At 36.4% G+C, this 27,931-nt stretch overlaps 1 protein-coding gene across 1 annotated transcript in view; it reads right to left on the reverse strand.

The window, feature by feature from the left end:
- The window catches only part of Cad96Ca (tyrosine kinase receptor Cad96Ca), a 348,405-nt gene that overhangs the window by 78,290 nt on the left and 242,184 nt on the right, over window positions 1-27,931 (reverse strand). The window contains exon 6 of the mRNA XM_073956230.1: window positions 18,101-18,189. Within this exon, the coding sequence (XP_073812331.1) occupies window positions 18,101-18,189 (89 nt within the window). The remainder of the gene's footprint in view (window positions 1-18,100; window positions 18,190-27,931) is intronic.

Consider the following 27,931-nt stretch of genomic DNA (forward strand, 5'->3'; position numbering starts at 1 on the left):
CAAATTTAGTACCATTTAGTACTTTTCGTACCCAAAGGTACGAATTTCCAAAACTATCTCAATCCTACACCCCTACAGTAATCTTAATTCAAAACTTTAGGATTCCACCTCTATCCGTTCACCCAAATCCAAATTTATTACTGCTCGTAATCATAAATACGAACTTCCAAAACCATATCCTTATTTCAACGCCATTTCCCAACCTTGATTCCCATACCAAATTTGAAGATTCTAGCTTTATCCATTAAAAATATGCAATTGGTACCAAATTTAGAAACTTTTAGTACTTATAGGTCGAGTTTCTAAATACCCTTTGGTACATCTTCCTAACTCTCCATCAATGACCACTCGTTCAAAATTTCAGAATTCTAGCTCTTCGCGTTTGCCTAATACAATGGATTCCATATTTAGTACACTTTAGCACTTTTCGTACCTTTCTACGACGAATTTTCAAAAACCCCTTTACACAAAAACAAATTGTACCAAATTCTGTACAATTCGATTTTCCAAAACAACCTTAATCCTTCACTTCAACAGTAACCATAATTCCAAATAACAGGATTCCAGCGCTATCCGTGCACTCAAATCCAAGTTGTACCATTTGGTACATTTCGTACCCATAAGTACGAATTTCAAAAACTACTTCCATCTCAATCTTATACTCCAACAGCAGTCTGACCGAATTCCAGGATTCCAGCTCTATCCGTTCCCCCAAATCCAAATTGTACCACAGGTAGTACCACTTAGTAATTTTCGTACCCTTACTACCTCAGTCCTACACTCCAATAGTTATCCTAATTTCAAATTTCAGGACTCAAACACTATCCGTCACCCAAATCCAAATTCTACCTCTATAGCATACCGCGAACGGGTTGCAAATTCTAACTCTTTTCGTTTACTAAAATTCATACTTTAAATTAAAATAAATAAAATTAAAATACTTAAATTCAGGATTCCAGTTCTATCCGTTCACCCAAATCCAAATTGTAATAAATTTAGTACCATTTAGTACTTTTCGTACACATAAATACGAATCTCCAAAATTTCCCCAATCCTATGCTCCAACAATAATCTCAATTTCAAATTTCAGGATTCCAGCTCTGTCCGTTCACTCGAATCCCTATTGTACCAAATTTAGTACTTTTCGAACTCATAAGTACCCAGCAAAATAAATTGGAAGTAGTGCAATGTAGACTAGTTCTTTCACGGCATGATTTTATGCAGTTCAAACGGAGTCGTGAAAAAGGCACTCCATTCCTCACATTTTAACCGCATTTGGATGCAATCCAAAGAATCACATCCATTTGTCACATTTTAACAACATCCGGAGGCAGTTCAACGGAGTCGTGAAAAAGGCACTCCAATTCCTCACAATTTAACAGCATCCGGAAGCAGTGCAAACGGAGTTGTGAAAAATGCACTCCGTTCACTACATTTTATTAGCAGTTGTTAGAGATCCCTACATGTACATAAATCAGTTTGTACATCTCTACAGGCATTTAATTTGTGAACATTTTTCCGAGAGAAAATTTCCCAATGGAGTGCTGTTGGAGTACATGTCGAAATCTCAACTGGTGATGGGAAGACAATATCAAACCCATTTAGCAGATGAAGCAAAAGCACTTAAACTTGGATTAAATGAAGAGCGGAGGAAACACACATGTTTGCGATTGAATTCAATAGAGAATTTTCATAATTTTTGTTAATTTAATAAAGTTATTAATATTTTTGTTTTACACAAATAATGCATTTTATTTGTTCTGGCATATTTTGTAATGGCTTGCACAATTTCCGCAGAATGCCTGTATCTAAACACGTGCTTTGGACTGCCTCCTATTCTACCCCAAAGGGTTAGTTAAAATGCAGTGCCAAAGGGTCAGTTAAAATGCAGTGCCAGAGGGTCAGTTAAAATGCAGTGCCAAAGGGTCAGTTAAAATGCAGTGCAATGGAGTGCCTCTTTCCGTAGTCACGCTCTTGTAAAAATCATGAGTGAAAATGCATAATTTGATGCACTTCCAGATCACTTGTACATATCATTTAACTGCCTCTTTGGAGGCAAACTTTTTGCTGGGTACGAATTTCCAAAACCACCCTCATATCTCAGTCCTACACTTCACAGTTATCTTAATTCCAAATTTAAGGTTTCCAGCTACATACATACGTTCACCCAAATCCAAATTGTACTAAATTTAGTACCATTTAGTACTTTTCGTACCCATAAGTACGAGTTTTCAAAACTACCTCAATTCTACACCCCACCAGTAATCTCAATTCAAAATTTCGAGATTCCAACTATATACGTTCACCCAAATCCCCATTGTCCCAAATTTGGTACTTTTCATTCACATAAGTAAGAATTTCCAAAACTTCCCCAGTCCTACACTGCAACAGTAATATCAATTCCAAATTTCAGGAATTTAGCTCTATCCGTTCACCCAAATCCAAATTGTTCTAAATTTAGTACCATTTAGTACTTTTCGTACACTCAAGTTTCCATTTATTTCTTTTATTCAGCTCCTTAAGGTACTCTGATTTCCACCGGCGGCAAAATTCTTGTTGTATTACTTTCAGCCACCACCGATTTAGAAGAGTGGTTTTAGAGGGAATTTGCTCCAGTTCGGCTTTGGACAGTAAAGAGGACCCAATTAGAAAGTGTCCGGGCGTAAGATCTGTCAAGTCGTCGATGTTATCCGATTGTGGGGCCAGAGGACGTGAGTTTAGACAGTATTCAATGTCTGCTAGGATTGTGCTGAACTCTTCATACGTGTAGTGAATTTGGCCAGCAATTTTCTAGAGATGCATCTTACAGCTCTTGACACCCGCCTCCCATAGTCCTCCCATATGTGGAGAAGAAGAGGGAATGAAATGCCAGTCGAGTTGCTGCTGGCCGTATCGTAATATGACCGCTTCCTTAACTTCCAAGACAACCTTTTTGAAATTTTCTTTGATTTCTCGGGCAGCACCCACAAAATTTCGACCATTGTCGGAAAATGTCTTACTGGGGCAGCCACGGCGCGAAACGAACCTTGTCAATGCTGCCATGAATGCCGGGGTAGTTAGGTCGCTCACTGCTTCCAAACGGATGGCTTTGGTAGCAAAGCACACAAATAGACAAAAGTAGCCTTTAATTATGCGGCACCCGCGTCCGGAAAAGGTCTTCAGATCAAATGGCCCGGCATAGTCGACTCCCGTGTTGGCAAAAGGGCGACTTAGAGTTGTCCTTTCTGGGGGAAGGGCTGCCATTAATTGGCCTTGTAGCTTCTTTCGGGCCAGAACGCATTTGACACAATTATTGATATGTGCCTTTATCAGATTCTTTCCCCGGATTATCCAACATTCTAGACGTATAGTAGCCATCATCAGTTGGGGTCCACCATGTCTAGTCATCTCATGGATAAACGAAGCATAGAGTTTTGTAAACTTGCTCTTCGGGGACAGAATGAAGGGATGTTTTTCGCTATAAGACATCGACATAGTGGATCCTAGACTATCGTTAGCACGAATAATTCCATGCTGATCCATAAAGGGGGTCAGAGTTAAAAGAGGACTACTGTTATTAATTGGATTCCTCTGTGATAGTGCTTCGCATTTCTCCGGGAAATATGCCTTCTGGGACAGCGTGATGAGATGTTTCCGACCGGTGAATAACTCAGTGAAAGACAATTTGGTGTTGCTGTACGTGTACGTCTGTCTTGTGGCAGGATGAATGCCTCTAATATACCTTTCCAGGTATTCAAACGCATGTACAGCAGAGCTAAAACGGTGAAGGTGGTCCAAGTGTCCTTCTGGATCTTCTTTGCCTGCTTCAGACTCTTTTGGAGGTTGTGACGACTCCGCAGATTTAGCTAAATGCACTTAGGAAACTTGCTTATCCTTCCTATGTGGATCCGGGACAGGCTCTTGGGATGTTTTCATTTCCAGACGTATCACCGGGATGCTAATAGTTGAGGGCCAGAACTGTTTCTAATCCATGCTAGCACAATTGTGGAGTCCGACCAGAGAATCAAGATAAAAAAATGCCTGACTCCTCAAAATTGTCTAAGAAGCCCATATTTGGAAGTAATGATACAATCACGTCTATTCTTTCCGCTAATTCTATGGATCATGAAAATTTACTAGAAGATGATGAAAACTTCACTAAGGTAAGAAGTAAGAAGTTCAAACGAGATGCAGGAAGCAATCCCATCAATTCTAGAAAGCGTAAGCAAGGTACTGATATTCCGAATGATGCTGGCTCTGCCAACAGATTCTCAATTCTACAAGATTTCGATATTGAATTAGATAATGAATTAGTTAGTTCTAAAACTTTAAACTCTGCAAACAGAAACATCAATGTAGATAAAAACAGCACTAACACTAAAAAGCCTGGTGCTACCAAAAAACCATTCTGTCCGCCAATCTTTTTGAAGAACATTAACATCAACTCCCTGATTAATAATCTCAAGTCCAAAAACGTTATCTTTAAAATAAGGAACAAACCTGGAGGAAAGAGTAAGCTATACCTGACCGACGCATTAGTTCATTCTGAAATGATGAAATATTTGAGAGAAAAGGATGTTGACTCTTATTCGTACACTCCTAAAGAATTAAAGCGTCAGAGTGTCATATGTAGAGGATTATACTATAAAACTAATGTTTTGGATATTAAAAATTTCTTAGAGGAAATTTCCCCTAACACAGTATACGATGTCACTAAATTTGCAACGGAATATTCTAGAAAAAAAAGGTTTCGATACTGGCCTTTTCTTAATTACTTTAAAACCGGGAGCGGTGCTTTCCAATATTACTTGTCTAAAAGAATTTTTTTTTATCAATGGGTTACTTTTGAAAAACCAAAAGTATGTACTAAAATTCCCCAATGTTGGAGATGTCAACAATGGGGACATTTCTCAAAAAATTGCAACAGAGCTTTTGCTTGCGTTAAGTGCGACCAATCTCATGAACCCGGATTATCCAACCTTCTAGACGTATAGTAGCCCATCATCAGTTGGGGTCCAACATGTCTAGTCATCTCATGGATAAACGAAGCATAGAGTTTTGTAAACTTGCTCTTCGGGGACAGAATGAAGGGATGTTTTTCGCTATAAGACATCGACATTGTGGATCCTAGCCTATCGTTAGCACGAATAATTCCATGCTGATCCATAAAGGGGGTCAGAGTTAAAAGAGGACTACTGTTATTAATTGGTTTCCTCTGTGATAGTGCTTCGCATTTCTCCGGGAAATATGCCTTCTGGGACAGCGTGATGAGATGTTTCCGACCGGTGAATAACTCAGTGAAAGACAATTTGGTGTTGCTGTACGTGTACGTCTGTCTTGTGGCAGGATGAATGCCTCTAATATACCTTTCCAGGTATCCAAACGCATGTACAGCAGAGCTAAAACGGTGAAGGTGATCCAAGTGTCCTTCTGGATCTTCTTTGCCTGCTTCAGACTCTTTTGGAGGTTGTGACGACTCCGCAGATTTAGCTAAATGCACTTAGGAAACTTGCTTATCCTTCCTATGTGGATCCGGGACAGGCTCTTGGGATGTTTTCATTTCCAGACGTATCACCGGGATGCTAATAGTTGAGGGCCAGAACTGTTTATCCTTACGGAGCCAGCTTGGACCGAACCACCACAGATCTCTCTCCTTTAACTCTAAAGGAGTCACCCCCCGGGTTGCTAGATCTGCGGGGTTGTCGTGTGTAGAAACATGTCTCCAGTTACCACCGATCATGTCTTGAATCTTGGCCACTCTGTTGGCAACAAATGTTGTCCATGTGTACGATAGTTTTCTAAGCCATGCTAGCACAATTGTGGAGTCCGACCAGAGAATCAAGATAAAATGCCTGACTCCTCAAAATTGTCTAAGAAGCCCATATTTGGAAGTAATGATACAATCACGTCTATTCTTTCCGCAAATTTTATGGATCATGAAAATTTACTAGAAGATGATGAAAACTTCACTAAGGTAAGAAGTAAGAAGTTCAAACGAGATGCAGGAAGGAATCCCATCAATTCTAGAAAGCGTAAGCAAGGTACTGATATTCCGAATGATGCTGGCTCTGCCAACAGATTCTCAATTCTACAAAATTTCGATATTGAATTAGATAATGGATTAGTAAGTTCTAAAACTTTAGACTCTGCAAACAGAAACATCAATGTAGATAAAAACAGCACTAACACTAAAAAGCCTGGTGCTACCAAAAAACCATTCTGTCCGCCAATCTTTTGAAGAACACTAACATCAACTCCCTGATTAATAATCTCAAGTCCAAAAAAGTTATCTTTAAAATAAGGAACAAACCTGGAGGAAAGAGTAAGCTATACCTGACCGACGCATTAGTTCATTCAGAAATGATGAAATATTTGAGAGAAAAGGATGTTGACTCTTATTCGTACACTCCTAAAGAATTAAAGCGTCAGAGTGTCATATGTAGAGGATTATACTATAAAACTAATGTTTTGGATATTAAAAATTTCTTAGAGGAAATTTCCCCTAACACAGTACACGATGTCACTAAATTTGCAACGGAATATTCTAGAAAAAAAGGTTTCGATATTGGCCTTTTCTTAATTACTTTAAAACCGGGAGCGGTGCTTTCCAATATTACTTGTCTAAAAGAAATTTTGGATCAATGGGTTACTTTTGAAAAACCAAAAGTAAGTACTAAAATTCCCCAATGTTGGAGATGTCAACAATGGGGACATTTCTCAAAAAATTGCAACAGAGCTTTTGCTTGCGTTAAGTGCGACCAATCGCATGAACCTGGCAATTTTTCTTTGAAATCTGCTAGTGATGCAAAACCTTTTTGTGTTAACTGCAAAGAAAGCGGCCACCCCTCTAATTTTAAGGGATGTAAGGCTTATGCCAAATACTGTGCCAATACAAGTTAAGCCAGTCAAATCTGCTTTAGTTGAAGAATTTCTAAATTTAGCTAAACAATTGCTTGAACCTGAAATCCCAACCATAGAACAACGAATAATGAAATTTATGAAGAGTTTTAAATCCTTGTCCAAAGAAGAAGCTAAAGCTGAATGTTTAAATATCCTGAAGGATATTGAGCAAACTTATGATGGGTAGAAACTTAAATTTAGTGACTTTTAATGTTAGATCTCTAGTTGATCGTTGTAGACGAGTTGAACTGAATGCTTTGTTGACTGACTCAAAGTTGACATAGCATTCTTACAAGAACTTCATTTGCGAAATAATATGCATATTTGTTTAGATAATTTTTCAGTCATATGTGACAAAAGTTCACAGAGTATATTTTTCGACGCCTAACTGAGGCAAAAATGCATTATATAATTCTGCTAGTAAGAAAGCTCCAGAAAGCTCTAAACGGGGCAGAGAAATCTTCTTTATCGGTGCTACTTTGGACTTTGAGACCAACATATTTGAGTAAACCACGTTGCCAACCTCTACTCTTGCATATAATACAGCTGCATTAGCTAACTCCGAGGAATCACAAAAACCGTGGAATTCTATTTTGCAATCTGGTGTATATCTCACCCAACGAGGTATTTGTATTTGGTCAATATCAGTATAACTTTCCTAAAAAGTTGTCCACCGCATCTGAGACAATGTTCTTAGTTGGTCATCCCATTTCATGTCATCTAACTACAGTTGTTGCATAAATATTTGTGCCGTGATTATTACCGGCGCCAACCATCCCAAGGGGTCAAAGAGACGGGCTATAACTGACAAGACTTCTCTTTTCGTAAACAAACTTTTTTTTCGAATCTTTTCTGTTACGAAGTAAAATTTGTCTGTGGTAGCATTCCATCTAATTCCTAATGTCTTTGCCGTGCTCTTATCGTCAAAGTCTAGGAATTCTCCGTTGAGCCGATGGTCTCGGGGCAGATCTTGGTTACTTCTCTATAGTTGGATGTCCATTTTCGTAGATGGAATCCTGCAGACTTTAATATGTCTATTAGCTGCTCTTTCGCAGAGATAGAATGCGTACCTAAAAGCGCATTATCAACGTACATATTTTCTCTTAAGATGTTTGCACCTATGGGGAATCTATGCTCTTCGTCGTGGTCCAGTTGAAACAATGTTCGAAGTGCCAAATAGGGGGCACAATTGAGACCGAAGTGACCGTTTTCAACTTATAGTCTCTAATTTCCTCGTCAGGGGAAGAACGATATACGATTCTGTGAAAGGTGATTTGATTTGGATTGATCAGAATTTGTCTATACATTTTCGATATGTCCGCGTTGAAGACATATCTGTACATACGCCATTTTAAGATTAAGAAAATTATATCCTTTTGTAGGAGAGGACCTACATACAACAAGTCATTAAGACTTTTGCCAGATTCCATAGGGCATGATCCATTGAAAACTACTCGGAGTTTTGTTGTGTCACTTTCTGGCTTGTATACGCCATGATGAGGCAAATAAAAACATGGGTCATAAATCGATGTCGGCGTTTCAACTAACTCCATATGTCCCAGGGACAGATTTGAATTCAGGCTTTCTAGACATGGCCTGTTCGTTTCGTAGAAATTGAGAAAGGGCCACATACCTATTTGAAGAAATAGTTGATTTTGATGGTGTTTCTGACTTAAAGGGCAAATTGACCATGTAGATCCCATCGCTGTTCCTTTTCACTGTGGTTGTGTAAATACTTTCACAAATTTTGTCCTCTTCAGAGACATTTGGTTTTGAAGGGACCTCCTCTATTTCCTAAAACCGGGCCAATTGCTTGTCGATAGACACTCTCGTCCAATGAGAAGTTCTAATCGTCTGTTTTCCTACTCTATTGTTTGTTGGGCCAGTCACTATCCTTCCAAAGACCGTTTCCTGGGCTACCAACGTTCCCAGTATACCATGTTCCACTTCCCCGAGTAGAATCACTGGGTATCAATTTCCTCCTAGGAGGATATCCACTGGGGCACTTTTATAGAACTCTGGGTCAGCAAATTGTAATTTTGGCAATCTTCTCCTGTTAACGTGGTTAAAGGAATGAGTCGGAACGTTTCATGTAACATCAGGGACAACCAAAGCATAGATGTCGACCGAAAATGTTGGGTTTACCACTGAAGAAAAAATAAACACAGCTACTTTGTTACATCTAGCTACGCATTCGCATCCCAGACCACTAATATCAGCCGCAATCGACATGGTAGGCAATTTCAACAGTTTTTGTATCCTTTCCGAGACAAAGCAATCATCCGGGATCTATTAGTGCTCTAACTCGATGAGATAAATCATTTCTGATGATTGTCACCCAAGCGGTAGCCAACATTGTCTTGCTTGATACAGAAGTATGAAATTTTCTTTTTCTTTCTGCTTTATGCAAGCCGAGCAATGGCTTGTACAATTTGTCACCATGTGACCCTTAGCTAGACAATTGAAGCAGTGCTTGTCCCATTTGACAACGGATATTCTATTTTTAAAATCCATACTTAAAAATTTGGGACATGAGCGCTAAACATGATTCCCTTTACATAAATTGCGTTTGGAACTGTTCACTTTGGTGTGATGTACCTTATAGTTCTTTGTCCGATCAAAACTGCTAAATTTTTGCTGCTGGGGCATAGAAGAACGTGAGCTTTGTTCTCAATTGGTTATTTATTATTCTCATATTGAGATTTGAGATTTTCCCACGCTATATCGAAACACTCTTCGCTTTTCCACTAGTTTTTTGGATCAAGTGATAGAATTTTTCCACCGGACTTAGTTTCTCGTTAGTCATGTATATTGCTGTGAATAAGTCACGAAAGCTGGGCCAATTTAAATTGTCTCCGTGGAACACCTCTGTGTCGCACGGTGGGACAGAAATTGACGAGATAGTTTTCGCCTTTGCTTTGAAGACGATGCTTTAATTCTGTCCTTAGCATCTCCTATTAAAGTGAGGTATTTCATGTATATCTTATGAATTTCCCCTTTTTTGTTTCTCACTGTGGTTTTGACTTTTTTCTGAAAATTAGGGTCAGTAATGCACTTTTTATAGCAAGTTTTCCATTCTTCCCACAAGCTTTCTAACTCCTGCTTTTCTGCATCTAAAGCAACATCATTATATTCTTTTAAATCAGCATCTTTAAGCTGAGTTTCAAATGAAGTTATTTCTTCACATTGAACTAAAAATTCCTCCATTACGCTCATGACACCCCATGACACTGCGAGTCAGTTTAGTAAAGTCAATATTTTTGGGTAAAAATATATATTTAGTCACTGATCCGAAGCAAGGGACAGATTCTGAACGATGTATAGTAAAATGTGAAATTTATTGAAAATAAATCTTTTTCCTCAATTTATTCTTTAAAATTGGGACAAGAGATTTTCAATGTGCAAAATCGTTGGATTTTTGTATATAGTTGAAGAAAAATTTTGTTCCAAGTCTGCGAAATAATTTTATCTTGTCTTTGATATTGCTCCCAATCCGAGTCAGAAGTACAAATATGGGAAACTGATTTTTACTCTTTACGAAAAACTTTTGAATGCAATGTTCAAGAAAGTTTTGTACTATACTCCAGCCACTGCAAACTTTATACGAATGGTCCCACTTCAGAGATAGAAATTTATAACCTTATTTTTTGTTAATAAAAACTCCTTCAAAACAAAGACTCTTTTGTATTAGACGAATTTATTGCTCTTGGGACAGTAATTCTCAAATCAAATGATGTAAAAATTTATTGAAGCTTTTCTCTTCTATTTGCATGCGAACCACTGTGAGGCTATCCACAATTGCGCTGTCGCCACTGATACGCCGACGTAAGTATCAATTGCTCCTTACACTGCCAGGGGAGAACGAAGAAAATAGCTTTGCCTAAAACACACTGCTGGTATTGTATGTGCTTATTTGCAGGCATGTATGTCCACCACACGTCAGCCAAATATCAAAAAAAAAAGAGTTTTTGTTTATAAATTGACAACTTTTTGCTCCAGTCGCCGTTATTGAGTTCGAAGAGACAATGTAATGATATATTAAAATAACAATTTTATTTTTTAACTATGTCAGCGATGAATTAATAATGGTAGCCAATATTGGTAGGGGGAGGTAAATTTTCCAGTAAAATTTATAACAGCTGTGTATATTTTTTTACGAAACCACTGTGTCAAGATAATTTGATTTGAAAGAATTTTTGCCACATTATTTTCTAATAGTAACTCCCACCAACAATTCGCTAAATATCCAAGAGCAAACAAATTTCAAGCGCGAGACCGACACCAACAAACCTCTTGTATGCCAACAACAGCTTTCTATCAAATTATTGTGTTCTGCCTTAACCAAGAAAAGGACAACATATATTTTGGTGAACAATAGAGTTTGTTTCTCTTCTATGATTCCAAACACAATCCGATCTGGTCGAGGGATAAATTACGTAATTAACTTTATTTATGTATCTTCAATTATATTCCCCTTTCAAACCACTGTGCTAAGAAATGTTCTTTTCTTTCAATATTCGTTAAATGGTTTCCTAATGGAATGTAATAGAAACCATCAACACTGTTTTAGGTGGTCGAAAACAGCACAAAGCGACATCGACAGAGACGGCAGAGACATAGAATAGCACACCGACGGCAGAGAGATTAAATATACTGCGTGTGAGTGTGCGGCTGTGTATCCGCCAGAAAAGACAAAACAGAAAACAATGTGTCTTTGCAGCAGGGACGAGCTTCTTTGCTTAGATCGTATAGTGAGGGCGCCCACTGAGTTGTTTTCGCATTTGCTTCTCTCTCTCACGTACAGTGTAAATGAATGAAAACAAACAAAAACATAATGTGGTTGTTGCTTTTTTCACTAATACGTTCATACATGTCTTCGCTTTGGTTGTATTTCTGTGGTCGTCGCTGCTTTGCAGAGATTTAAACTTTTTACTTCAATAATAGTTCCTTTCCAAAAAATATGTCAACAAATGCATCAACCCAATCGTTAAAATTCCCGAAAAAATAAATAATAAATTTAAAGACACTAACATCTGATTGTTGTGTAAATATTGATCAAATGTTTTCTATTTATTTAATTATTTATTTATTTTTTTTTCCTTGTTGGGTCAGTCAAATATTTTCGCCATCAAATAAAGGTTGATTCATTTAAATAAGACTTCTTTCTACCACTATGTTGCTCCTTGTATTGTTCTTCTTCTTCTCATTGACTGAGGCAGAGAGACCGAGAGAACCAACGACTCAATCTTTCCGTCATTGATATTTGTATATATGTATGTATGGTGTACGTGGGTTTATTTGGTGTGTGTAGCAAACCCCACTCAATTTCTTGTTGATGGTTTTATTATTTTTATTCTATTTTCGCGGGAATGACTCTAATCTACCACAAGATTTTGGAGTAAGGACCATATCGCTCATTTACTCAAAGAGTGGCATAAATCAAAAAATGCTATTTCTGAGTTAGCAATTTCTATTTTATCTACTTTATCTTGTGTCAAATTTTCATGCCGATATCTCTAAAACTCAAAGAGTTACAGCTCATTTTCTACGAGTTTCGAATAATTCAACACAAAAGTTTTTTGAGTTTATGAAGCTTTAAAACACTCTAAATCATGCTTGTTTTTGCACAGAATTTTAGCACTGATATCTGGCTAGATGTTTACAAAATATGGTACATGTAGTTCAAATTTCAAACCCCAACTTAAAACGCGTTTTTCTCGAAACTATATTTTTTGAGAAGTGTCACTCTTTGAGTAAATGAGAGATATGTTTTGGTATGTTATGACACAATACCAGTAACTCATGCGGCTTCAAAATACCCGAGTCGAATCGCGGTACCGACACGTTGCCGTCCAGACGCACTTGGACACCACACAACCGAACTATGTAATATAGCAACCTCACTGGGGCAGAAAAAATGGAAAATAGCCCAACCGGGGCAGTTTAAAACGATAATATTCTCTTTGTTGCAAAGGAAGGCACGATTATTTACGCAACTGTGATAGTTAAGAAATCTGTCACACTATGTATATTATTGGTTTTACCGTGTTGACTTTTTTTCCAAATTAAGATACACTGGTTGGTTTGGGTAGATTTTCATATAACTGGGTGGATTTATTTACTTCACTATTTCCACAATTATTTCACGTATTTTGACAATATTCTGAACATGGGCGTAGCCAGCTATGGGCAGGGGGGGGGGCAGCTGCCCCCGCCCTCCTAGATCCTTCAAAAAGTTTGAAAAATAATACTGTAATACAAAAGTAAAAAATGTTCTGATGTACTACTTTTCATTTTATAACGGCAACTGAGTGACTAAATTTTTCGAATTTTTTTAAAGTGGTAAAGCTAACCATTTGTTAACCACTTTTAAAAAAATATAGCTTATATATAGTTATGGTGATTGAAGTGTAAAAACGCATAAAAACAGGAAAATGCTTTTCCTCGAGCTCTAGTCTACTTAGAAGATACCAAACAGTATAATTTATTTCTTAATTTATAATATTTAATTTATTATATGCAAGTAAGCTTTCGAAAATTGGAAAAACCAATGAATTCGGTTGAAATGAAATGAATTTATTGTCCAATCGATGAAAACAGTTTACCAGTTCTTTGTAGTGGCTAAACAAGTAATCCTACAAAACATTTTTAAAATCGGGTCAGATTTTAATATTAGCTATATAAAGGGTCGATGGAAACTTTGGGGCCCCAGTGGCACGTGTTAACATATTCCGTTTGAGCTCAAACTTTGGCAATCTTAATTTTTAACAAAACTAAACATTTTAGGAGGATTTCGCATAAAAAAAATCCGACATCGATTTTTTAAAACCACTCTAGTATACATATTTTTGATCAGAATAAAATTCTGAGTCGATATAGTCATGTCAGTCAGTCTGTCGAAATTATTATAGCGGTCCAAACATAGTTTAACTTCGAAGAGGGCCATATCGGTCCACCTTTTAATTATTTGTGATGTCAAAATGTGTTACATAGATATTTTTGTTTAAACATTGAAAACGGGTTTATTTAAGAAAGCATAGATGAAATTCTTTAAAGTATGTTTGGACGATCAATGTCACGTAAAAATATTATGATTTGCGAACTTAAACTAAGTTTGGATAAAATATTACGAAGGCCAAATTTTGGACCGAATAGGTTGATCTGTTCGAGAGTTATTGTGCGTCCAGAAAGCCAGAAGGAAGGAGAAAGCTAGACGAAAGGAGAAAGCTAAAACGACTCCAAATTGTCTGAAACAGATTCCGTCCAAACATAATTGAGGCGCTCAGCGCCAAAACGGCGTAACCCACATGTCCACAAAAATTAAACAGACTATAAATATCTAACCACAATCTTTTGAAATAACTATTAAAACAATTCCATATTGCATTGATTAACACTAGAGTTGGGCAATCTAGTTCCTGGAGCGGATCGATCTTTCTAGTTCCTTTTCCCAAAAGGAACTAGTTCCTTAATATAGTTCCATAGTTCCAAATAGTTCCGAGAGTGATAAAGTTCAATGAATCTTTCCCTTTTATCGTTCTTTCCATTTCCTATTTCGTTCCAAGTAGTTCCCAGACCGATATAGTTCAATGAATCTTTTTCTTTCGTCGTTCTTTTTATTTCCTTCGTTCCAAATAGTTCAGAGAGTGAAGTAGTTGAACGAATCTCTTTTTTTTTTCATCTTTTGGTGGATGAATTGACATAAAAATAAATAAATTGAAGCGATGTACCGAGGTGTAATTTACGTTTATTTAACAATGTGGCCGCGTCTGAATGATTAAGGAAACGAACGTGAAAGATCGAAGTGAGAGTGGAATTAAATGAAGAAAATTAATTATACAAATGAAAGGAATTATATGCACGGCTGGAACTCTGTATTTTTCAATAGTAAAACTATTTTTGAAAAAAATCGCGCGATATTTTCGCCTGCGGCGCTCTTCGGCTTTATAAGAGTATTTGCAATTTTTTAGAAAAACTTTGTAATTCCAAAATTGTGAAAATATTTTTTCAAAAATATTTTGGTTGCGCCGCTTTTCGTTTTTATAAAAGTATTTGGAATTTGTTAGAAAAACTTTGTAGTTTTCTAAAAATCGCGCGATTTTTTCCAAAAATATTTTCACTATTTTAAAAAAAATTGTTTAGAAAAACTTTGTATTCTCTAAAACTGTAAACGTATTTTAGGAAAAATCACGCATTTTTTTCAAAAATATTTTCGCCTGCGGCTCTTTTCGTTTTTAAAAAATATTTGCGTATGTGCCCAAAAACTTTGTACTTCCTAACAGCTATACCCAACTCTCAGCGCGACGTAAAAAAATTATTCACCAAGTGGTCAAACAAACTCGCCTGAAATTGTGGGCAATGGTAACGGAAAGAAAACTATTCTATCTATGTAAAAACTATACACATCACCAAAAAAAAAAAAAACGAAGAAGTTGACCCCCCCCCCTTGATTTGATCCTGGCTACGCCCAACAAGAGGAACTTTGCTCGTCCCAACCGGTCGCTTCGATCACGTTAACACAATAATAAAAAGAAAACAGTTGACAAGATGCAAAAAGGAACAAAATGTAAATAGAGAGAGAGTGATTGTTTCCATCAGCGACCAGTGTTGAAAAGTATCGTTTATGTGCACAGGTGTGGGAAGTTTCAAAACGATAATATAACAGAGCGAGTTTACATAGTTGTTCAAGTTTAGATTTTTAATAATTGTTTGCAATTCTAAATAATTTAATGAAGCCCCTGTGCACATAAATAGCATTAGAATTGAAATCTCCTACATCATTGTAACCCATTGTGACGGTTTCAATTATTTCAAAAAACTTACCAAAGTCAACGTTATTATTGGGTCTTTATACACAGCCAATTAACATACTTATATTATTACATTGGAAATCAAGAAAAATATACTCAATATCGTTTCCAATTTCTAATTTGAAACGAATCTTTGCATTCAGGGTATTTTTAGCAAATATTGCTGCGCCTCCCCCTCTGCGTTCCCTGTCCGACCTAAACACCGAATATCCTTGTAAATTTATGAAACTATCAGGTATGCTACAACTTAACCAAGTTTCTAAAACACATACAATGTTGATGAAGGAGTCTTCAAAGATATATCTACACTCGACGGCTTTGTTCACTAAGCTTTGAACATTAATGTGACAGATTTTAGACCATGTTAACCCGATACCGTTTTACTTCAAAATTGTTCCCCATTTAAATGAACCCAACATTTTTTTGAACATCCTACACATCTTCCGCATGATGTTCATATTTACTCCAGAATTGATCACAATAATATATGTGAGTTTTTGCTTGAAAATTAACTAAAATAGAAGAATAACTCCGAACTATTTTCCTACAATTTTTTCAACTAACTCACAAAATAAATTTGAAAAATATTTATTTTTACAAAAATGTTATAAATTTTCTCAATATATTTTTTATTTTTGCTATAATATGCAAACAGCTAAATAGATTTGTATAGTTTTTGCCGGCTGATTTTATATGTAGCAGGTCATCCCATAATTCTACTAACCTTCCATTTTCCGGTTTGTGGGGTGTATGCGTTCCCTACGATATCCGGATGTGGCCCCTCGGTCGGGAGGTAGTGGCGTGGGACCGAACGAAAAAAATTCTCTGTTAATTTTAAAACCACGGAAGGTAGGTTTTTAAACTTAGTTGAATTTTTTGCAAAGGCATTACCGAATTCTCGTCGTCTTCTTTGGCCTGTAGCTTTTCATCAATGTGTATATGAGTGAAAGTCAAAAAGTTTAATTAAGCTGAAGTCAAGGTTTGCGCTATTATAATACGAGAACTATTGTAGTTTACCATAAAATATGGCTATAGTTGGACCAAATGACGTGTTTTTAAACAAAGCTGAAGAATGTAGCTACAAAAGTTAATTTGCGTAGTAGTTACAAACGTTTCATTACGTTGTTATTCGATTGCGGATTAATTTACGGATTTCTGCCCAAAAGTAAAAATAGAAGAATACAAAATCAACATTACGCTTCTAATGTATGATTTTTTTAAAATCCCTATTTTTTGAGTACCGTATTTACAATTTCCTTTTGATTGTGCTGGGACCCAGCCATCCACTAGAACGACGGAACAACTATAGCAAAAATTTAAAAATGTGTTAATCATTTTTTGTTGATCGTTTTCTTTCAGTTGAGAAACTGACCATTACCCGCCGCCAAAGTAAATCTTGGTAAATGTATACAAATGAAAAGAAAAGAATTCGCCACTTACACGTATTTCAAAACGTATACTATCAGATATAGTTTTATTTGAAGATTATTTTCCATTTAAAGGAAACCAAAAGATGTTCTTTCTTAATTTCCGCGAAAATGTACAAATTTTTCATTGAAGTTGTGGGTCCTCAATACAATTTTGTTGAGTATAATGATTATCTTTTTTTTTAAGATTTTTTCTTATTATCAGAGTTGAAACTGCCATAACAGATTTTTCCACACATAACTCTCACATAAGCACAAGTTTTAGTATTGATGGAATTACTTTGGTCTCCGCAACAAAGAGGCAAAAAGTACTAGACTACGAAACGAAGAAAATAATTGTACGGTTTTATATGCTTGTTGAAAATTTAGCACTATCGTGACTCATCGTGTAGATCGTCGTACAAAATAAACCGTCACGCACAAGGCACGAACACGCACAGCTCACGGCACGACACGCACCCACCTCAAGTAGGTTTCAGTGGAAATTCGAAAAATATATGTTTCTTATATATATTTTTCGAATTTCTCTCTGAAAATGTAATGTCGATATCGCTTATAACGTCGTCGTTTATAAAGACGAAATTCAAAAGCCTAAATTTCTGCGGCCCTTTATAGCCCACACAAACCAAAGCGATAACAAACGGTTAAAGCGACCGATTCCGTCGGTCCCTTTTTGCCACAAAACTACGTAAAAATTCTGAAAGTAAATGTGCTCTTTCTCATTAAAAAAATCTACCAGAAAATTTTTATGGTTTTCTTGGAAAAAATTGCTTTTACTGGGCTCTACCACTGGGGGTAACCCCTTAAAACTTTTTTGTGATAAGAAATAGATTTATAAGTTTTAACGAGGCTTCCATATTTGCATTATGAATGTATAATCTCCTGGACTTAGTAATATTATTAGCATGTATAACTCTATGATAATTTATTAACAACTACCAATTTTACAAATCGATAAGGTTATAATAATTACCGAATACTTACCTCCAATTCTGACATCAAATCTTTTTTTTCGGCTTCGGTTGCATTTTCTTTTAATGTTTTAACAGCCACAGTTGTAATACCACAATTTCCTAAAATAAAAATATTCTATTTATTTATTGTTTCAATTCATACAGACATGTCACAGAAACGAATTCCCATCGAAAATGGAATTGATTCGGTATTTAGCTTCTTCAGAAATCGAAATTTTTTTCGGAATGAAACCATATTTGTTTTTGCAAGTGGAGTTATATTTTTTTTGAAACTTTAAAACACTCCAAAAAGCTTTTTCATAAGAATATCTGTAAAAACTAAACAATCTGGCATAAAAAATGATAAACTAAAGCAAAGGTAAGGGAAGAAGAACTCAGAAAGAACTCAAAGAGTGTAGTTTTCAATGTTATTTTGATTACTTTGCGCCTCGATTACAGAAAACATTTTTTAATAAAAAATAACGACGAAAAACAATAACGGTACGTTGCAATTACATATGTCTTGATTTTAAGAGTATAGATTTAGTACATACAGTATAGTCTAGATAATCCGAAACGAGGTAATTCGGACACAAGAATTTTTTAAATTGCACACTCTGTAATCCAGGCATTTCATATTTTTCGTACTTCGATAATCCGGACATCAATAATCTTATTTAATTCAATCAGCAATTGGTGTATAAATAAGAACAATTATTTTTTTCAAAGTTTTCGGTTCACATCTCTTCTTTCTGGCAACCCACTGTTGACTCAGTTATACAGTCAACTAGCCCGCTACTTCGTTAGCGGAAGTGACACAAATTTAAAGAAAATCTCAACATTAAAACTATTTTTTTTTTAAGAAATTATTTTTATTACTTCTGACCGATTTCTGAATTTAATACCCTAATTTTGTCTTCAACAGCAACTCATATGTTCAACAAACCAAACATTATTGAAAGAATTTTTGTTTTAATTTTTTTTTGTTTCGAAATTTTTACAAATTCATAGTTTGTAATAATTTTTTTATAGCTTACTTGAAGTTTATACCATTATCACCAACTGCGACATCTGTTGCAATGGAAAAAAACAACCTTCATTGTCTGTCCAATATATATTGGTTTACGATAAAATAAATGCGCCTAGAAGTAAACTACAAAATTTAAAATTGTTTGTGATATTTTACGGTATTAAGAAATTATAGCATTTAATTTGACAAATGTGTTGCCAACTAAGTACATAAGTAAGTAATAACAGTGAATAATAAGGATTTTTGTTATTGTTATTTTTTGTGGTTCCAGGACGAATTTTGCAAAACCCGACCTTATCTCGCACATTTGCACCAACAGTGACCTATTGGTAAAATTTCAAGCTCCTAGCTTTAGCCGTTTTACCTGGGCGTTGATGATGATTCAGTCAGTCACTTATCACCAAACTCAAATATATAATAGATAACTACGAGTATCTGAATCTGTCGAATGATTTTTTCTACCGTTCAACCATTGATGGCTGACTGTGATAAGCAACAGTACTTTAAACCTAGTGTTGGCTAACCTATAATAATTGTTCAACAAACATCCCATACGGGACAAGGGAAACTTCTCTCATATCCATGAGTGCACCCCGATTCCTATTAAGCTCATTAATATGGGACCTACTTCTTATTGCCGACTCCGAACGGCGTGTCTTAAGACACCACTTGTAGAGATAAATGTCGACATCACTCTTGCTATAGGAAGAATTTAACAACCACTTTTTTGTCGCTAACTTACTGAAAATATCTTTAAGTACCGAAATTATAAGCATTTTATTTTACGGTTTTTTCGGTGACACAAAAAATTAGTTAGAAAATCCCACTACTCGTATGGAAATTTTAATAAATTATTAAAAAATCGTAAGAATCTTTTTATTTTTATAATTATTTTGTTTATCAATATCACTGACATTTTCGAATTGGTGAATTGCATTCTCGTAATTATGCAACTAATAGATTTAAGTTACATATTGTCTGTTAAACAATACCTCTTACGACTTGAGATATAACTTCAGAATTCAAATGCACTCATCTCATTATGGTGAATATATTTTAGCCATTTATATGAACATCAGTAGTGGAATTCTGTAACTCATTTTTTGAGTTACCGACAAACATCGGTAAAATTAAAACGCAAAATTATGAATGAAAAGTATCAATAAAAATTGACAAAACTGTTGTTGTCGGTAGGATTTAGTGACAGCTTTATTTTCGTTGTTAACTAACCGAAATTTTCCGTTAATTACAGAAAATGTAACCATTTTAATTTTACCGGTTTTTGTCGGTAACTCGAAAAATAAGTTACAGAATTCCACTACTGATGTTCATATAAATGGCTAAAATATATTTACCATAATGAGATGAGTGCATTTGAATTCTGAAGTTATATCTCAAGTCGTAAGAGGCTCATGTCCATGAACACTGAAAATCATTTTGTGTACATAGGCTACGAAGTTTATACCCTTCAACAAAAAAACTATGAATAAATATACACCAATTGCGAATAAATATACACCAATTGAAGTAAATTTGGTAGCCAGGAAAGCTGCTCCCAGTTCTAAAATGGTCGCAAGCAGTGATATTTGCTTAGTATGAAGTTTACGTTAGATGTCAGGTAATTATCTAGTAAACGTCCGTTTATGTACATATTTTGCGTTGTTACTAAGAGTATTGAAAATTTGAAATCTTAGTTTGTTTCTGAGTAAGTCAGCAATTTTTTTTTATAAAACATTGCTAGGCAAAAAACCCTAAACCTAATTTAGGTGTAAAGAAAATTTATGATGAAGGCAGCTTCATTCATCTTCTGGTAGAAGATTAGGAAGATTGTCATATCCTCAAATATCTTATTAAATCATAATTCGAGCATCTGTTTCTATATTCAAAGCTTTACTTGAGGTCATGGGCCACCATACAGCGTTGCCGACAGTTTTTGATCGGAAATCGTCAAAAAATCGTCATGAAATTTTGGAAAATCGTCAACATACTGCAAAACTCGATTTGGTTACTGTTTCTTGCGATTTTTCGCTGATATTTTTGTGAATGAGACTGGCAACATAAGATATACAACCAACAGTTTGTCGGTACACGTACATTTTGGTTGTTGGGCAGTCGGAAATCGATAACAATTGTCATTCAAAACTGTCTGACAGCTTAACGGCGGCATTAATAGGAAGTTAATAAAGCTGGACTCATATTTTTTTACAACAAAATAGATACTATAACAACCTGGTGTCGATTGTTCAGGAAAACACAAGTGAGGATTGTTGTATACTGCCGGACGGACAAATTGTCTCAATGTGATCTTATCTGATAGTTACATAACGTCTTAGAATAGAGATCACCCCTTGTGATCTTATCTGATGGTTATGTAACGCGTTAGAATGTAGATCACAATCTGAGCGATTTTATTGAATTTTGTTCTAGCTTAAGTACAAATCGTGAGAAGAAATAGTAGGCCGTAAATATATTAGTAATAGTTTACAGTTGCATAAAATGGTATATCGAAAGTAGTAATTAATGAGTTGTTTTACAAGAGTAGTAAAATAAATTATTTACATGGTTGCATTCTGTCAGTTAACTTTAAAATACAATGAATCAATCACAATGGGAAATTGGAATATTTACAAACTCACAATGACAAAGGTACAAAACTATGAAAATTTTTACTATCGAAATGTAGAGGGCATGAAAGTGTAATTATTGAAATATGGATTGCTTCAATACTGTATAAGTTCGATACATTGGTTACGCCAATGTATATGTTCGATGCATTGTTTCCCCTTCGGCAGCATTACAATTAACCGCATTAATTGGCCGCTCTTTCGAGCTCAAATGGGGAAATCTTCTCTGCCTTTCTTTTAGGAGTCACATTCGCCTGGTTCGGATTGTGGGAGAGAATATTCCTTCTTTCCCACGCTCTCTCCTAAAAGTCATATTCGCTCAGTTCGGATGCAGAAGGGGCGCTTTCCAATGCTGTCGTCGTCGTTGTTGATCACAACCTTGTAAGCGCTATTATGCTCATCTGCAACTACACTTGTTCTTTCGCTCTTGTCAATAACACACACAAAAGGTAAAGTCTTGTTTCTTTGAAACCCACCAACTTTACAAATAAAGAATTGAAAATATTTACATAAACAAAATTACATACACAAATTGTTTTTATTTTCTTTTCTTTTTGGGTTTCTCACACTGGTATCACGCCAACATTTTGATCCAATCGAGCCGGATCAATAACCTGCATATTGAAGTTGTTGCTAATCTTGGTTTCTTTCCCTATTTTTAAAAGGAGAAAAATCATCAACACCATCATCCCCCCTCATCAGTGCGCATCGTCTTTTCATCATCCACATCAAAAATCACCAAATAAACTAAACATCATCCACAAACAACATCATACATTCAAAGGTACGTAGTTCAGTTTCTTTTATATTGAGCATACCGCGAGTGTTTTTGTTTTTGCATTTGTTTCGGTTTAAAAAATATTGATTTTTGATAATTTGTTCGCTACGTCGCGTACTGGTCGCCCTACAATTGCCTTAACGCGTGTGTTATAAACAAAAATCATCATACAGTCCACTTATCGTCGTACAATTTGCTAAATAATCGTATTAAAATAACCAATAATCCCAATATTGTGCTTTATTTTAATACATTCGCTGATTATTTACAAAAAATCTAAATTATTCTAATTTAATTGCTGCCTAATTTGCATTTGTTCGCATTCTATTGCTTTAATTTGTTTGCCGGTGATCGATTCTGTAGTGCTTGTTTATTGTTTCTACCTAAGGGCTTACATACACACATTCCCTTAATCGTTGAAATTGTCAGCCACTAGTGAGAAAAAACAATAACAACACTACTATTCTCCATCGTGCCCTTTTATTTGCAATTCTAAAAACTACCAACAATTTTCTAATCTCATTTGTCGTTTGGGTTTTTGTCGTTTAATCGCAACAACAAAAATACCCAAAAATTCCAGCATCCATACAAGCTAGCAACAATTTATTTCTTTTTTTTTCCAACTCTCTTGTCGTTGGTTGGTTTGTGTGTGGTTTGACTAACATACGTTGATCGCTCTGCCGACGCGACGCTGCTTGTGTTTTCCTTTCTTTTATTCGTTTTCGTTGCTGGCTGTCGCACCTTGGGCACCAGTGTAAAAAATAATATTTTTTTGATAAATTTTTAATAAAATTTTGTTTGTTATTTTTTTCGAATATAATTTCGTGTCGCGATTAAATATTGATTGTTCGTGATATTATTCGAATAAAGCACCCTACAATCGGCATTATTGATAATATTTATATATTAAATTCACATTTTATTGATTTTTTTTCAATTATTTATAAATATTTATTTATAAATTCAATTTTAATTTGTTTTCGAAATATTTTTTGGATAAATTCGTTTTTACCACATAGTGTGACGTGCACCCTACTGTCGGTAATAGACGATTTTCTCATTATTTTGTCGCAAACTTGTGATTTTTCGAAATTTTTCGTACTTTTTTGTGCGCTTTTCGGTGCTATTAGCCATCGTGCTTATTTCTCCCGATCTTTTTCTGCAAAGTAGACCGTGTGTACCCTACATTCGGTTCTAGTTGACTTTCTGAAATAGTTAAAAAAGTGATTTTTTTTGAGAATTTTGAATTTTCTGTCGATTCTTTTTGGGTTTTTCTTGTCTTAAATCATGTCGGTCACTCCTGTCACACAATTTATTCGTGCTTCTGACAATGTTGTCAAATTCATTGCTGGCTTTAATCTGATTAGGCCAGAAAACCACACTGTTTTCAATCTTGAGATTCGTAACACGGAACTTCAAGATTTGTGGAATAAAGTGAAGGATACTTATGATAAGTATCTGGATCATCTTATTACCGTAGAGGGTACTAGTTCAAATGACATTTCGTCGGCTGACGCAAAGTATCAAACTACTTGCGAAAGCTACGTCGCTTGTTTGTCGACAATTAATGAAAAATTGCAGGAGCTTAAGTCAGTAAAGTCTTCCCCTGCTTCCCCATCTGCCTTGCTCGTTAGTACTCCTCAAAACAGTCCATCCCAAAATAGTCATCGGATCAATTCTGCGATTCGTGGGTCCAATATACCTAATATTGGTCAACAACCAGCCTCTAATGGTGGCAATATCTCTATTCATAGTTCTATTTCTCCACATTTATCGAATACTGCTTTCCCAGATGTCCAAAACCCTTCGGACATTTCTATTGCTAATTGGAGCTTACCACCATACGTTTCGAATAACATGCATCATCTTCATTTACCACCGTGTGACATTGAAGATTTCCATGGTGACTTCTTATCGTGGCCCACTTTCCGGGATCTTTTCTCAGCCATGTTCATTAATAACGCTGGGCTAAGTGACATTGAAAGGCTTTGTCACTTGGTGCAAAAAACAAAAGGTGAGGCCAGGGAAATCGTGGCAAAGTTTCCGCTCACCCATAGAAGTTTCGCTTTAGCTTGGAAATCGCTAAAAGATACGTATGATAATAAACGCATTCTGGTCCATAACCATCTTAAGCTCCTATTCGACCTTCCGGTGTTCGAAGCTGAGACTAGTTCTAACTTGAAAACCTTGCAGCGTGGAGTCAATAGTTGTATTTCTGCTATGTCAGTTTATGATGTAGTCACGGATCACTGGGATCCTATTTTGGTTTTTATTTGTCAACAGCGTTTACCTAAATTAACTGCAACTTTGTGGGAACAGAGTATTAGAGACAAATCTTCTTTATCCTCGTGGGATGAATTAGATAAGTTCCTAACAGAAAGAATCCAAACATTAGCTTGCTTGAGAGACATGAGAGGCTCATCTTCTAGTTCAATTCCGAAAAGTAGATTCAAAACCAATCTAGCTACTTCTTCGGTTAAAGATAAATCTAAATTGGTCTGTATACTTTGTAAAAAAGAATCCCATTCACTGCGTTCTTGTCCGAAATTTAGAGCCCTTTCTTTTGAAAAGAGATTTGAGGCTGCTAAAAAGCAGGGTTGTTGTCTAAATTGTCTTTCGGTGGGACATTCAGTCAAAGACTGCTCTAGTACCCACAATTGTAGTATTTGCAATAGTCGCCATCATACTATGCTGCATAGGCCTCCTTCATCTTCTTCACCTAGACCATCCACATCTCTTTCGTCGTTGACCAATAGCCATCCTCCACAAGTAGATGGGAACATAGCTTCTACTTCCACCGGCGCTAATCCTACAGCCATGAATAGTCAAGTGTTCCATACATCCCAAAATCGGAATGTCTTGCTAGGTACTGCGATGGTCAACATTGTTCATTTAGGAGTTTCGTATCCTGCTCGGGCTCTTATAGACCCAGGTTCAGAAGCTTCTTTTATTACTGAACGTTTGCAAAAGCGTCTTAAATTACCCACCCAGTCAATCACTGCTACTGTTTCTGGTGTTAATAGTTCAACATATGCCACTTCGAAGAAAAATTGTTCGCTTCGCATTGGTTCTCGCTTCGATTCCTCCTTAATTGTAGAAACTTGTGCGTTTGTTCTTCCAAAAATTTCCGGAAGCCTTCCTTCATGTCCCCTCAGTTCAAACATCACTTCTCGATTGCCTAATATTAGTTTAGCCGATGATCGTCCTTTTGATTCACGACCTGTCGATTTATTGTTGGGGGCAGATTTGTATCCACAGATTTTGCGGGAAGGGACGCAAAGAAATATTCTGGGTTCTATGTTAGCCCAAAACACGATATTTGGCTGGATTCTGACTGGTCCCATGCCTTCTTCCTCAGTCCAGGTCTTCACGACTGTGTTGGATATAGCTGAGGAGGAATCTCTCAGCGAAACACTACTCCGGTCACCATCGGACATGTTTCGTGAGAGGAATTATCGTGCCACGACCGTGCGAGATTCGGAGGGTCGTTACGCAGTAACGCTTCCCTTTAATTCCGGATTTCCGCAAACATTGCAACTGGGGGATTCTCGTAGAAACGGTTTGAAACAGTTTTGTCGGTCGAATAAATCTCTTCTTCGAAGACCTCGGTAAAAAGTCGTTTATGTTCAACCCCCAAAATCTTATTCCAATTCTCTCGCTTGCTGCATTCCACATTCATTAACCTCGACAAACCGTCCACAAAACTCGTAGTATTTTATTTTTTTTAACTTTCAATGGTATTATTCTGAATCATCTTCTTCCAACTCTTCCGGTAGGTGTAGTTCTATAGATAGTGTCGATCCCAAGCATTTTCCTTTCCAAATCATTTTGTGTAGAACTTCTCCTTCTGACCCTATTCAAAATTTAAGTTGCAAACGGTCACATGTGGGACACACTGAGCGCCTTTCCTCGCCGTTCATACACCTTGTCAATTAGCAGATAACACTCAGTTATGGTTCATATTCGTTGTCGATGTATGTATATAGGTAACGTTCTCGCTGGCGCTCATGCGTTAGCATCTCGCGATCCACTTATTGAAGTCTCAACTACCCGAATGTTTGAACTGAGGAATTTCACATCAAATTATAGGACAAACTTGTCTCGTTTTTCTCAGCATAAACTAGTTAATGCTTAGGCTCGTTTCTTCGTTGAACTATTAGGACTTCCATGGAATGCTCATTTGGATCCTTTCTTTCGATACATTAAGCAGTTAAGCTTAATTTAGCAATTCTTACTCAAGGATTTATCTCACAGAGGAACATAAGTGTTATTAGAACAGTCTACATTGTCTTCTAAAATCTCACTCCTTTCATTAATCATTCGTTTGTACAAAAACCGTCGTTTACGTCTTCATGACAGTTTTGCTAAGTTTCTAACACTGTCCTACACCGAGCGCCACCCGATTATATTGCCGTATTGTTGTCGATTTGTTCGTCTTCTTGCAGAATTCGTTCACGCTATTTCCACTCATGGTGGAAATCAGTTGATGTTTCGTATACTTCGTATCGCATATTGGGTTCCTCTACCTTTGATATGAAGACATTTACGGGTAAAGCGTGTCGAATTACCAAAGGTTACGTACTTGTCTTCACCTGCTTTTTAACTAAAGCAGTTCACTTAGAAGCCACTTCTGACCTGTCTGCTGCTTCATTTCTGGCATCTTTCGGTTTTATTTTCATCGTGGTTGCCCTAGGACATTGTTTTCTAATAAAGGGACCATTTCGTCGAAACTTCTCGTGTTATTGAAAATTCATTTCAGATTTACGACTATCTTCGCACAACGAACAATCAATATCCTTCCGATGCCGTGTAAAATGCAAAATCGCGCGTCATGGCTCAACCTTGTTTGCCCACCTCACAATATACTTCGTTTTCCTGGGTTATTTCAGTCACAGTACACCCCTAAATGGAAAAAATCATGCTAGTCGAATTAAGTAAAAATTTAATTACACCTAAACTGCTCAATAGAATCTGAACTACGACACCTCTCACTTGCAACACAACCCACTACTAACTCTAGTATAAGTTTGCTCGCGAATTAGTCTAACACTGTTGCCTCGCAGATAGCGCGTCAAGGTGGGCGGCAAATGTATAAGTTCGATACATTGGTTACGCCAATGTATATGTTCGATGCATTGTTTCCCCTTCGGCAGCATTACAATTAACCGCATTAATTGGCCGCTCTTTCGAGCTCAAATGGGGAAATCTTCTCTGCCTTTCTTTTAGGAGTCACATTCGCCTGGTTCGGATTGTGGGAGAGAATATTCCTTCTTTCCCACGCTCTCTCCTAAAAGTCATATTCGCTCAGTTCGGATGCAGAAGGGGCGCTTTCCAATGCTGTCGTCGTCGTTGTTGATCACAACCTTGTAAGCGCTATTATGCTCATCTGCAACTACACTTGTTCTTTCGCTCTTGTCAATAACACACACA

The sequence above is a fragment of the Musca autumnalis genome, unplaced genomic scaffold, assembly GCF_047663935.1.
Source record: "Musca autumnalis isolate F117 unplaced genomic scaffold, ASM4766393v1 scaffold_1, whole genome shotgun sequence".
Lineage (NCBI taxonomy): Eukaryota > Metazoa > Arthropoda > Insecta > Diptera > Muscidae > Musca > Musca autumnalis.